At 38.4% G+C, this 14,315-nt stretch overlaps 1 protein-coding gene across 1 annotated transcript; it reads left to right on the top strand.

Moving 5' to 3' along the window:
* Positions 1-2,578: 2,578 nt before the first annotated feature.
* Positions 2,579-13,651, top strand: LOC101276276 (pancreatic progenitor cell differentiation and proliferation factor-like). Its single transcript, XM_033400246.2, has 2 exons — positions 2,579-2,701; positions 13,149-13,651. Exons 1-2 carry the CDS (start codon positions 2,579-2,581, stop codon positions 13,632-13,634), a joined length of 609 nt encoding a protein of 202 aa, XP_033256137.2. The 3' UTR covers positions 13,635-13,651.
* Positions 13,652-14,315: the final 664 nt, after the last annotated feature.

Genomic DNA, 14,315 nt, shown 5'->3' with positions numbered 1-14,315 from the left:
CATCTTTGATGCAACTTGATTTATAATCTTTGTTCATTTATGGTTGTTGTTTATATTTTTAATTCTGTATTGAATTATAACAAATACAGAGGAAAGTACACAACTCATAAGGCAACAGCTTGATGAATTTTCACAGAGTGAACACACCTGTGCAATCAGCACCTGGATCAAAACACAGAGTATCACCAGCCCCCAGAAGCCTCCCCATGTGACCCTCGAGTCACCACCCTTCCTTCGTCCCCCGAATAACCACTATCTTGATAACTAACACCACACATGAGTTTTTGCCTTCTTTGGAACATATTACAAGTGAAACATAGATGGTCTCCATTCCTTGGTCTTCATTCCTCGACATCATCCCCACCAGTGACCTTTACCTTCACCCCACCCCCTGTGACCTTGCCATCTTTAATAACTATTCCCACATCTTGTTGGCAACGATTCCACTTTCTGACCATTCACTTCACATGATGTGCTCTTTGTTCAAAATTTCTTTGATTTGTTGTCTCTGTGAAAACATCAGGTCTACCATGTTCTCACCATCCATCACCTCCCTATGCCCTCACTCCTGGTTCATCTAAGATTCAGTGCTCTCCAAACTCCCTGGCCTCTTCTCATTCCACTGCATTTACTGGGCAAAACCAACTCAATTTAACCCAACTCTGCACTTAACATGCACCTGCCCCCAGAGTTGAGTGTGGCTTCAGGAAAAGCACACACTGGGCTAACTGGTCTCACTGTAAGTTCAAGTCTTAAGATCTCAGATTGCACCACCAAGCTTCCCTGGTAAACTTCATTCCATTCTCAAAAATAATGCTTTCACACTTCTGCTTCCCTTTTCAAGCTTCCCATAACTCCTCTCTTCTCTCACTCTCAGCTCATTACCTAGACTCATATTTCATGGAGCAAACAAATAGACAATAGTTTTCTCAGCTTCTCACCACCTAATCTTCAAACCTACCTACCTCTGCACCCATGCCCTCTGCCTTCCCTCTTGGTGCAATTTTGATGTGTACCTTCCCCTACCAGAATCCAATCCCTCACTTGTGCCCTGCCTCTCACCTCCTCCTGCCTACTCAAAAGCACTTCCCCCGTAACTCTCTCCTCTGTTACACCATCGGCTTCTCCCTCTGCACTTGATAGGTCCTACTAGAGTACAAATACACCTCAGTATCTGCCATCTTAAAAAATAACACTCTTTTTGATCCCTCATCTCTCTCCAGCTACCACCCCAATTCTTAACTCTTCTTGATCAAATTGCCTAACGTGACTGCCTCTGCACTCTTATCTCTTGTACTCCCCTTTACCTTCTTCAGCCAAGTGCCTAAACTCCAGTTCACTATTGAAACTACTCTTGTCAAAGTCACCAGAGACCTCCATGTTGCCAAAGCAGTGGTTTCCTTCCAAAGACCCACACATATTTTTGTTGTTTCAGTCCTGATCTCTTTTCTGAGTTTCTCACTCATACAACATAGTGCCTACTCACTTACAACACCAAGATTTCCAGTAGGAAACTCCAGCACCGGTACACGTCAATTACGTACACTGAATCATATTTGTTCTGTTTAGAAAAATACCTCTTCAACAGGTTCCTATGAGAATATCAACTGTTAATTATTATTATTTTATTATTATTATTTTCAGTACGCGGGCCTCTCACTGTTGTGGCCTCTCCCGTTGCAGAGCACAGGCTCCGGATGCGCAGGCTCAGCGGCCGTGGCTCACGGGCCTAGCCACTCCGCGGCATGTGGGATCTTCCCGGACCGGGGCACGAACCCATGTCCCCTGCATCGGCAGGCGGACTCCCAACCACTGCGCCACCAGGGAAGCCCCTCAGCTGTTATTTTAATATCACTCCTTACTTCTGAAATATAACATGTCCAAATCCAAACTCTTTACCCTCAAAACTGTTCCTCCTCCACTCTCTGCATTTCAGTTAAACGGCACCAACCACTACTCAGTTGCTGTGTGCTCTTTATCCTTCTTTTGTTTATAGTATGTCCTTTTCCCTCCATCCCTCCCTCCCTCCTTCCCTCTGTGGCTTATACTTTAACCCTCCTCAGCTCTCAAAGACCTGAAATGGGGCTTCCCTTGTGGCGCAGTGGTTGAGAGTCCGCCTGCCGATTCAGGGAACACGGGTTCGTGCCCCGGTCCGGGAAGATCCCACATGCCGCGGAGCGGCTGGGCCCGTGAGCCATGGCTGCTGGGCCTGCGCGTCCGGAGCCTGTTGCTCCGCAACGGGAGAGGCCGCGGCAGTGGGAGGCCCGCGTACCGCAGAAAAAAAAAAAAAAAGACCCGAAATGGCTGGTAGCTTCCAAAAGAAAGCGGCTCTTTAGGTTTCCTTTCGCAGCCTTCCCCCACCCTCCGTGGTTCTGACAGCTTTCAGTGGCTCCTGCAGCCCATACATGTACCCTCACCTTATTCCGGACAGAGCGCCGTGGGGTAGGCTCCTGAGACCACGTCGCTTACAGCATATCTGCCAGCGCGTCTCTGCTCTGCTGCCCCAGCTCGCCTCTCCGGTCTACGCTCCCGCAGTCACCCCCGGAAGGCGCGCGGCCCACTTGTCTGTCAAGTGCGCATGTCCGACGTCCTCCGTCAGGTCGTCACGTCGGACGTCGTCTGTCAGATCCGCACGTCTGACGTCATCTGTCACGTCGCCCGTCTAACGTCATACCCTGGATCTGAGCGTGCCATATCTAAGGTCGGTGTTTATTTTCTGTTGTTATTATTAGTGAGGGGTGTACAACACAGAACTCAGCTCTAGGGCAGCTCTTAACTTGATCACCTGTAAGTTGTGTATCTCCGTGTCATAGCTGAGGAAATCTATATTGTTGATAAAATCCTTATGTCTGTGAACAGGTACCTGAAAAAACGGTTGAGGTGGAATCATGAGAGAAAATGAATTCTAATTTAAATGTTGAAGGAGAAAATTATTTACTTAAAGAAAATTTGTGATGCATCCTTTAAAAAGTTATCTCAGTTTGCAAGTTGATAATTTTCAAATCAGATTTTCATAGACTGAAATAGACTGAATATACAGACAGCACTTGCACTGTTTTATGAATATAATTAATGACACTTTATGTGGGCAACAAAATTCTACCTGTTTCCTGGTTATTTGGAGAAAACAGTGTAAGGAAGGAGACAGAAATCACTAGGAGTAGTAACACCTCTCTATGAGACTTTTATTTTTTACTCTGTTTTATGAGTTGTCAGAGAAATTGCACCTTGTGATTAATTTAAGAAATAATGCAGCCTGTCCTAATACAGTTATCCATTACTGTTCAAGTCATGTTGGCAGCATTGTTTCCTGGAAACACTTAAAAAGTGAAAACATTATAAACATTTTGCATTCCATTAATAGGCAAATAGGTACAGAGACATTAAAGAACTTGGCAGTAATCACGAAACAAATCAATGGTCGAGCTAGAATTTAAACCCTTAGATCTAGCTTCAAAGCTTCTTTACTTTTTACTGCTTTTTTACTTTTTACTTCTGTGCTATGGTATCAATTCACACGAATTAGATTCATATACCTATATTTTAGGGAATCTAGGATACTTTCACGATGACTCTTTCTTAATCTTGTCACAAAGTGTCAACCGAATTTTTCACGCAACCAAGTTATGTTAGGCCCTTGCCTGTTAGGAATTGTAATCTTGCAAACCACAAACTTTGGTAATATGTACTCATTTTAGAGAGGTTAAATTGTGGGGGAAATGCATATGGGAATTCGTGAAATAGATGGTAGTCCTTAAATATCTTTAAATAAGCCTTATTAATTTTGACAGGACCAAATAGTTAACATTTTTGTAGAACTAATTCCTCCTTGCCTGTGTCAAGTCTTTGCTCAATGTTCACTGTCAGTGGTATTTTCTGGAACACTCACCACTCACCCACAGTATTCCTAATTCAGTATACTCCGCTCTGCTTTTCTTCTTTTTCATAGTTTTATCATTTTGTAACATGCAATAGATATTATTAGTTATGTTGAATATTGATGTCTGCCTTCGCTGATCACTGTCCCCTTAGAATACAAAATCATTGAGGGAAAGACTGCTGTGCTGTTCACTGATGTATATCTAGCACATAATCATAGTCTGGTACATGCCAGAAATTCTATATGTATATTTTTTAATGTCAAGAAAAATTTATCATCATCAAAAAATAAATTCATACTGTGTGATCAATGTTCTTATAAGACTGGCTAGAGTTACGTTTCTTTACTTATTTTTATCTGAGATATATCTGTACAGTTTGCTTGTGTAGAAAAAGTGTATAACTTTTATGTATTTAATGTGACATTAAAACTGCCAATATACATCATCAGTGATCATCCAGCTGTTGAATAATTCTTTCAGTTTACAATTTGGTTAGGGAAGAACCACACACTAAGCTGAACAGTAAAAAAATAAACTAATTGGCAAATGTGCTTAACGTCTCCAAATCTCAGTTTGCCTATCTATAAAATGCAGTTTGCCTATCTATAAAATGCAGACAGAAATAGTACACATCTCATAGGGTCATTATGAAGAATATGTGAGATAACTATTTCAAGGATTAAAAAATAGTGTTAACTATGATGTTGTTACACAAGAGTAGATGACAACTTCACCTGGATGGTTATTTTGGGGGATATTTATAAAAGCAGTATCCTTGATGAGGATTTTTTTCCCTAGATTCACTTAAATAGATTCACTTATTGATTACTTCTCTTTAAAATGTCTTAGAATGGCAATATGTAACATATGTAAACAGACTATATCTGTGTCCATCACAACATTCTAACCAAACTTCAAAAATATATCTGCACAAACATTTGTTTTCCCCACCAATAAATTTCTAGTACTCAATCTCATACTAGTTGATAATTATGACTTTGAGACCAATGGACATCAAGGTGCCAGTAATGTAGATTCTGTTTGTGCACGTGTAATACAGTTATGATAGAATCATAACTTCATTTTTACAAGAAACAAGATAGTTTCTCAGACTTTGCTACGGTAGACCAATATCAATTTGAATGAGGCATCATACTGTAGTCCTTAAAATAGCTCTGAGAATGGAGGGTGATGATATATCTCATACAAAGAAAATGATAGAATTGTCTTGAGAATGAGATAACTCATAGGTGAAGAAAACCTGAATAGTCACTCTACAACAGATCGACTATATGTTTTTGTAAACTCTGCATGGTCACCATTTTGAATTATTTGCATACAGAAAGACAGTACAATTTAACGATTAGCCTATAAGCAAAAAGTTAAATCAGACACAGAAACTATTCCCAGCTTTCAGGAATATGAAAAAGATTAATAGGGGGCTTCCCTGGTGGCGCAATGGTTGAGAGTCCGCCTGCCGATGCAGGGGACATGGGTTCGTGCCCCGGTCCGGGAAGATCCCACATGCCGCGGAGCGCCTGGGCCCATGAGCCATGGCTGCTGAGCCTGCGCATCCGGAGCCTGTGCTCCGTAACGAGAGAGGCCACAACAGTGAGAGGCCCGCGTACCGAAAAAAAAAAAAACCCAACAAAAAAGATTAATAGAGCATTTGGCATCTAAAATATTATTTATTAACCCAATTTTGTAAGTTAATCAGTCACCAGTCCTCTTAATACTAAAAATTATACATGAGTTGGTTGATACTTTAGTGCTCTAGATAAATGTGATCTTTTTTTGTATAAAAAATGTTCTGTAATGCTGTGATTCTCAAACACTGATATATGCCAGAAACAGCTGGAGAACTTGTTTAAAATGCTGATTTTCTGTACAGTTTTAACTCTCCTGAGACTCAGATTCAATAAATCTGTTGTAGGTTTGGGGGAATCTGGATTTTAATAAGCAAACTCACTAATTGTGGTGCTGTTGATGGTAGACCACTCTTAAAGCAAGACTGCACTAAGCCTGTCATTCAAAAATTTAACTTGTTCTTGGTGCAAGGAAACAAGAAGCTGAAGAAATGTCAGTAAAAATATATAGATGCTTTTTGGACAGTAAATTCACCTGAAATTGGAGCCCTTGGCATAAAATATCTCTCCATCAAAACAGTATGTTACGGGCTTCCCTGGTGGCGCAGTGGTTGAGAGTCCGCCTGCCGATGCAGGGGACACGGGTTCGTGCCCCGGTCTGGGAAGATTCCACATGCAGCGGAGCGGCTGGGCCTGTGAGCCATGGCCGCTGAGCCTGCGCGTCCGGAACCTGTGCTCCACAACGGGAGAGACCACAACACTGAGAGGCCCGCATACCCCACACACACACACACACACACACACACACACACACACACACACACACACACACACACACACACACACACAGTATGTTACTGTGTCTTTGCAAAACAAAGTACTATACTCTTAGAGAGAGAAACTCAATTTGAAAATCATGGGGGATGTGGGCTAAAGCTGAGGTTTACTGCAGTAACAAACAACCCCTAGTATCTGAGAGGCATAAAGCAACAAAAATTTACTTCCTGTTTATACTCTACGTCTATCATGGACCTTGCTTATTGCAATCACTCAGGAACTCAGGATGATGGAGTGGCTGCCTACGTATGTGATATTGGCTTATATGTCAGAGAAAAGGGGAAGGCTCTAAGAGTCCATGTTTTTGTAAGTAAATACTAAGTTCTGGCTTCAGCAATTAAATGCTTATGACTCATTGGTCAAAACTAGGCACCAAGCTATTTCCAACTTGGTAAGAGCCAGGAGTGCAATCCTACTATGGGCCTGAAAGGTGGGGCAGTGGGGGGAAATGGGACGATTTGGCTAACAGCAATTATGACTATCAAAAGTTGCCAAAGTCTCTTCTGAGAAGTGCTCCCGTAGCCTAATGTCTGAACAGTCAGTGAACCATTTATCTGTTAACTAAAGACACTTTATGACTCAGAGAAATCTACAAGTGAAAAAAGCTGTGCATGAGCTGATTAGACATCAACATTATGTCTACTCCAAACAGATGGCAGAAATGTAAAATCTTCTGAAATGGAAAGAAGCTTTAATTATTGAAAGATGTTCTGCATATTGTCAACAGAGAAATCTGTCCTATTGACTAATTTTTTTCTAGACAGCGATTCATTTTCTGACCAGTGCAGCTTCACTAGTTTTTCTGTAAACAAAATTCATCATCACAAACTGCCCTTTGATTAGCTTAATTAAAATTTCTGCTTCACAGTCACTAAACAAGTGAAACTTAAGGAGTGGGAAAAGGTCAGAAAGTTGCCTTACCATTTAGTTATTCAACAGAGAAAAACATAAAATTTGTTTAGATAGTGGAAGATACCTAATTTTTTAAAGCATAATTCCTTTCCTAAACAATTCCTCTAAAATTTTTAATAGACTCCGCACTTAAAATTTTGAGTCCCTTTTTCTTTTGAAGCAATACTTTCTTCTTCACTTTTTAAAAATAATTCTATTGCTTTTATAATTTTGTTTACTTTTATCTTATTTATCAAGACACTACTTTTCCACTGTACAGTGAGGAGTCAGTGAAGCAATTGTCTGTGTTTTTATTATCTTCTTAATGTATTTACCTGAATCTATTCATTTCTTAAAAGGAAACCAATGTCAGTAAAAAATTAAAAAGTGTTCAAATTGTGCTTGCAAAAGAACAATTTAAAAATGTTTGTCTAATTTAAGAGGAGTTTCAAGTTCCATTTTCTAAGATGGAACATTTCTAAAGTATGAAATATATATAAAAGTGATTTTAAAGAGCCAATTATTTCAGTAACCTCTTTCATTATTTTTATTAACTTCATGCTATTATAAGGTCTCAATTCTTTAAGGGAAAACTAAAAGGTAGAAATTTGAATGAGATATAATGTTAATAATTATAAGTTTGAACAAATTATTGACAAACTTGAAATTATACCATAGAGCTAATGGACAATTTAGGGTTATATTTTCTTCATACTGATCAAGGCCTAATGTACATTCTGATTTGATACTAAAAATAAGTTCAGTTTCATAAGTATCAGTTAATTAAATGAAATTGTAATGTAGTCCTTGTAGACATCAATAGAACAAAGGGTATGGACATTTTTGTCATGATCCCTTATGTCTTATTAGTGATAACAATTTTCACACTGCATTCAGATTCACAAAGAAATTCCTTGAGGACCTTCCAGCATTCACTAAGTCTCCTGGAGGCCCTTCCAGCTCCTCCTTATTGCTGAGTCTCAAACTCAATGTCCCATGCTTCAGATTTCTGCTATGGCATCATGCCACTTTTGATATCAAAAACTGTGCTAGTTAGATATTGATGCATTAAAAAAAACAAATGAAACGAAACTCAAAAACAACTTATTATATCACAATTTTGAGATTCAGAAATTCAAGTAAAGCAAACTAGGAATACCTTATTTCGGCTCCCTAGTGATTATTAAAAATTTTAAATACACAAAATAATTTTTAAGAAGGGGAAAGGGACAAATGGGAGTAAAATGTTTGTGTCTTTGTCTGAGAAGTGATAAAATTACCTATTTATATATTAAATTGGAATAAATCAGGGATATGACATATAATCTCTTGTATAATCATTAAAGGTTGTTAAGGAAAGTTAAAAAATCATGATAGTAGAGGAAATAACTGATATCTAAGGTTAATGCAAAAAAAGATAATGGAGGTAAAACAGAATACAAATCAAGTGGATCAAACAGCAAAAATATAGTAAGATATTACATTTAAACACAAACATACTAGTAACTACAATAAATGCAAATATATATTTCAAATAAAAGACAAAGATTGTCAGATTTTTAAAATTCAGTCATATGCTGCTTACAATAGACACACTTTAAATACAAAAATATAGGAATATTGAAAGTAAAAAACATGCAAATATCAACCAAAAAAAGATGATATAGCTACATTAATAGCATATAAAAGTAGACTTTAACCCAAAAAAATAGTGATAAAGAGGGATATGTGATAATGGCAGAAGGGTCTTAAAATTTTATGTGCCTAATAACAGTTTTAATTTTAAAATGCAGACAAATTGATGTAGATTATAAAGAGGAGACAAACCCAGAGTCATACTGGAAAACTTAACACTTCTTTATTTCTAGAATTGAGGGATCAAATAGACAAAAGATTTATTAAGAATATAAAAGATTTGAGGATCAAAATTAATCACATTGACCTAATTGACACATATAAGACATTACACCAAGCAACTGCAGAATGCATACTCTTTTTCAAGAGCACTGGAACATTTACCAAAATTGACCAAATGCTGGGCCTCAACAGATGTTAAATAAATTATATAGAGTATGTTATTTTACCAAAATGGTATAAAGTTGAACCCAGAAGCAAAATATAACTAGGAAATACCCAAAACACTGTAAATTAAGTTATACACCCTGAAATAAAAAGTCATCAGTCAACAAGGAAATCATAATGGAAAATAGAAAGTATTTTGAAAAGTATGATGGTTAAAACAAACACATTAAAATAGAAGGGTCAACACTAATGGAGGATTAGAGGGAATTTTATACCCTTTACTGAATGAGAACAAAAAGAACCAAAAATCAGATCTAGTTATCTGTGTCAAAAAATGAGAAAAATGAAAATTAAACACGATGAAATGGAAAGGAGACAATAATAAAAGTAAAAGCTGAAATTAATGAAATGCCATAAGAACAGACAACAGAAAATTAACAATACCAAAAGTTTGTTCTTTTGGTTGTACTATAGCAAAATGGACACAAGATAGAAAAATCTAAAAATTGTTTGTTTTAAACTCTTCTGGCCTGCCTCACCTCCACTTGGTTGATCTTTTTATAGGCTCCTAAATATATTACAAGTGCAAGTTTGAGGAAGTTAACATCTCATGGAGCAACCCTTGACCAATGTTGCAGAAGAGCTAATAAGGAACATTTCTCATTTCCAGGACTAAGGCAGACAGTTCTGAGATGCATTCTTCACACCTACTTACCAGGTTCGAGGGAATCAAAAACCCTTACTTCTCAGAGTAGTTAACAGTTTGATTATGCAAATCTGCATTGCTTTCCTCTTTCTCTCAGTTTCTTCACTCTTGTTTTATGGGATACTTTACTAACTAAGTTACTTCCATCTAAGTCTGCTTTTTTTTTTCAACTTAGAAGTCAGTCTAATATATTTTAGGTAACTTGTATCTGTAATTTAAAAATTCTCACAAAAATTCCAGGCCACATGGTCTCATAAGTGAATGCTGCTAATCATATACACATTCTCCCAGAGAAAAGGAAAAGAGGGAAACTTCCAAACATTATATAAGGCAAGCATTACTTTGACATCAAAACCTGACAAGGAGATTTTTTAAAAAATCATACCAATCTCTTTCACAAATATAGATACAAAAAATTCTAAAGAAAATATTAGCAAAGTGTTCTCTTTTAATACATAAAAGAGGACAATGGATCACAACCCTTTGGGATCACTGCAGTAATATAAATATAGTTAAGCATTTGAAAACTTCATCAATATTAATCACCATATCAACAGAATGAAGGAGAAAAACTATACAATGATCTTAATACATGGAAAAAAGTATTTGAAAAATCTAATATTCTTTCATGATAAAAATGCTTAGCATGCTATAAATTAAATGAAAATTTCATAATCTTTTAAAGATATCAAATTATGTAGGTCCAAATATCCTAGAGCAAATACCATACACAATGATGAAATGTTGAAAATTTTCCCTATAAATTTGGGAATTAGTCAAGAGTGCCTGCTCTCATCATCCACTAGAGGGCAGAGAGCAGAAGCAAGAAGAACTACAATCCTGCAGCCTGCGAACAAAAACCACATTCACAGAAAGATAGACAAGATGAAAAGGCAGAGGGCTATGTACCAGATGAAGGAAGAAGATAAAACCCCAGAAAAACAACTACGTGAAGCAGAGATAGGCAACCTTCCAGAAAAAGAACTCAGAATAATGATAGTGAAGATGATCCAGGACCACGGAAAAACAATGGAGGCAAAGATCGAGAAGATGCAAGAAATGTTTAACAAAGACCTAGAAGAAGTAAAGAACAAACAAACAGATATGAATAATACATTAACTGAAATGAAAACTATACTAGAAGGAATCAATAGCAGAATAACTGAGGCAGAAGAACAGATACGTGACCTGGAAGACAGAATGGTGGAATTCACTGCTTCAGAACAGAATAAAAAGAAAAGAATGAAAAGAAATGAAGACAGCCTAAGAGACCTCTGGGACTACATTAAACACAACAACATTCGCATTATAGAGGTCCCAGAAGGAGAAAAGAAAGAGAAAGGACCCGAGAAAATATTTGAAGAGATTAGAGTTGAAAACTTCCCTAACATGGGAAAGGAAATAGCCACCCAAGTCCAGGAAGCACAGCGAGTCCCATACAGGATAAACACAAGGAGAAACATGCTGAGACATATAGTAATCAAATTGGCAAAAATTAAAGACAAAGAAAAATTATTGAAAGCAGCAAGGGAAAAATGACAAATAACATGCAAGGGAACTCCCATAAGGTTAACAGCTGATTTCTCAGCAGAAACTCTACAAGCCAGAAGGGAGTGGCATGATATACTTAAAGTGATGAAAGGGAAGAACCTGCAACCAAGATTACTCTACCCAGCAAGGATCTCATTCAGATTCGATGGAGAAATGAACAGCTTTACAGAAAAGCAAAAGCTAAGAGAATTCAGCACCACCAAACCAGCTCTACATCAAATGCTAAAGGAACTTCTCTAAGTGGGAAACACAAGAGAAGAAAAGGACCTACAAAAGCAAACCCAAAACAGTTAAGAAAATGGTCATAGGAACATGCATATAGATACTTATCTTAAACGTGAATGGATTAAATGCTCCAACCAAAAGACACAGGCTTGCTGAATGGATACAAAAACAAGACCCATATATATGCTGTCTACAAGAGACCCACTTCAGACCTAGGGACACATACAGACTGAAAGTGAGGGGATGGATAAAGATATTTCATGCCAATGGAAATCGAAAGAAAGCTGGAGTAGCAATACTCATATCAGATAAAATAGACTTTAAAATAAAGAATGTTACAAGAGACAAGGAAGGACACTACATAATGATCAAGGGATCAATCCAAGAAGAAGATATAACAATTATAAATATATATGCACCCAACATAGGAGCACCTCAATACATAAGGCAGCTGCTAACAGCTATAAAAGAGGAAATCGACAGTAACACAATAGTAGTGGGGGACTTTAACACCTCACTTACACCAATGGACAGATCACCCAAAATGAAAATAAATAAGGAAACAGAAGCTTTAATTGACACAATAGACCAGATAGATTTAGTTGATATTTATAGGACATTCTATCCAAAAACAACAGAATACACATTTTTCTCAAGTGCTCATGGAACATTCTCCAGGATAGATCAGATCTTCAGTCACAAATCAAGCCTCAGTAAATTTAAGAAAATTGAAATCATACCAAGCATCTTTTCTGACCACAATGCTATGATATTAGAAATGAATTACAGGGAAAAAAAAGTAAAAGACAAACACATGGAGTCTAAACAATACATTACTAAATAACCAAGAGATCACTGAAGAAGTCAAAGAGGAAATCAAAAAATACCTAGAGACAAATGACAATGAAAACACGACGACCCAAAACCTATTGGATGCAGCAAAAGCAGTTCTAAGAGGGAAGTTTATAGCTATACAAGCCTACCTCAAGAAAAAACTCAAATAAACAATCTAACCTTACACGTAAAGGAACTAGAGAAAGAACAAACAACCCAAAGTTAGCAGAAGGAAAGAAATCATAAAGATCAGAGCAGAAATAAATGAAATACAAAGAAAACAACAGCAAAGATCAATAAAACTAAAAGCTGAGTTTTATGAGAAGTTAAACAAAATTGATAAACCATTAGCCAGACTCATCAAGAAAAAGAGGGAATCTCAAATCAATACAATTAGAAATGAAAAAGAAGTTACAACAGACACCGCAGAAATACAAAGCATCCTAAGAGACTACTACAAGCAACTCTATGCCAATAAAATGGACAACCTGGAAGAAATGGACAAATTCTTAGAAAGGTATAACCTTCCAAGACTGAACCAGGAAGAAATTGAAAATATGAACAGACCAATCACAAGTAATGAAATTGAAACTGTGATTAAAAATCTTCCAACAGGCCCCCGCGCATCTGGGTCATGGAGCCGTCGGCCACGGTCTCCTGCACAGATGGGCTCAGTGGCCTAGCACCCCAGTCCCCGCCGTCTGTGATCGAGCACCGAGGCCCATGCGGGGTCACCAGCCCACAAGCAAGAGCATGGCAGCCATCCCCTCCAGCGGCTCGTGCATGGCCACCCACAACTACTACCGGCACCACCTGGGCTCCACTTCCAGTAACAGCTCCTGTGGAAGTGCCGAGTACCCTGGGGAAGGCATCCCCCGCCACCTCGGTCTCCCCAGAGCTGACCTGGGACACTTGTGGGCTAGCTTCTTTTTCGGGAAGTCCACTCTCCCATTCATGGCCACAGTGTTAGAGTCCCCAGAGCACTCAGAACCAGCCCAGGCCTCCACTGGCATGATCACCTGTGACCTGGCTCAGGAAGCCATGGGGAAGCAGCAGCCTGGCGGCCAGCCTGGCCAAACCAACTACAGGCCCCCGTCCTGAGTGGCCACTACCAGCTGCCAGGCTTCCTCCCAAGGTGCTAGGCTGATCAGAGCGCCCCCTCCTTCCTCTCCCTGAGAGTGGGCAGGCTGCAGCCAACAGAAGCAGTTGGGTTTTTAACATCAAAACAGCAAAACACCAAAAAGGAAGTTTAGAGAACTCCACTCTTTACTATCCAAGCCACATGAGAGACTTCCAGCACCCTCTAACCTATGCCTTGCACCGAGTAGAAAATAAACTCCAAGCAGCCAGAAAAAAAAAAAAAATCTTCCAACAAACAAAAATCCAGGACCAGATGGCTTCACAGGTGAATTCTATCAAACATTTAGAGAAGAGCTAACACCCAACCTTCTCAAACTCTTCCAAAAAATTGCGGAAGAAGGAAGACTCCCAAACTCATTCTATGAGGCCACCATCACCCTGACACCAAAACCAGATAAAGATACTACAAAAAAAGAAAATTACAGACCAATATCACTGATGATTATGGATGCAAAAATCCTCAACAGAATACTAGCAAACAGAATCCAACAACACATTAGAAGGATCATACACCATGATCAAATGGGATTTATCCCAGGGATGCAAGGATTCTTCAATATACGCAAATCAATCAATGTGATGCACCATGTTAACAAGTTGAAGAATAAAAACCATATGATCATCTCAATAGATGCAGAACAA

Source organism: Orcinus orca, chromosome 7 (genome assembly GCF_937001465.1).
Source record: "Orcinus orca chromosome 7, mOrcOrc1.1, whole genome shotgun sequence".
Lineage (NCBI taxonomy): Eukaryota > Metazoa > Chordata > Mammalia > Artiodactyla > Delphinidae > Orcinus > Orcinus orca.
Note: the sequence above shows the minus strand (reverse complement) of the source record. Positions and strands in the feature narration are given on the sequence as shown.

What these genes read in the sequence shown, in the direction of transcription:
- LOC101276276 (XM_033400246.2), top strand. Translation starts at nt 2,579, where the DNA reads ATGTCCGACGTCCTCCGTCAGGTCGTCACGTCGGACGTCGTCTGTCAG. An exon ending in CTGAGCGTGCCATATCTAAG is followed by an intron (nt 2,702 to 13,148) that starts GTCGGTGTTTAT and finishes ATCTTCCAACAG; the next exon opens with GCCCCCGCGCATCTGGGTCA.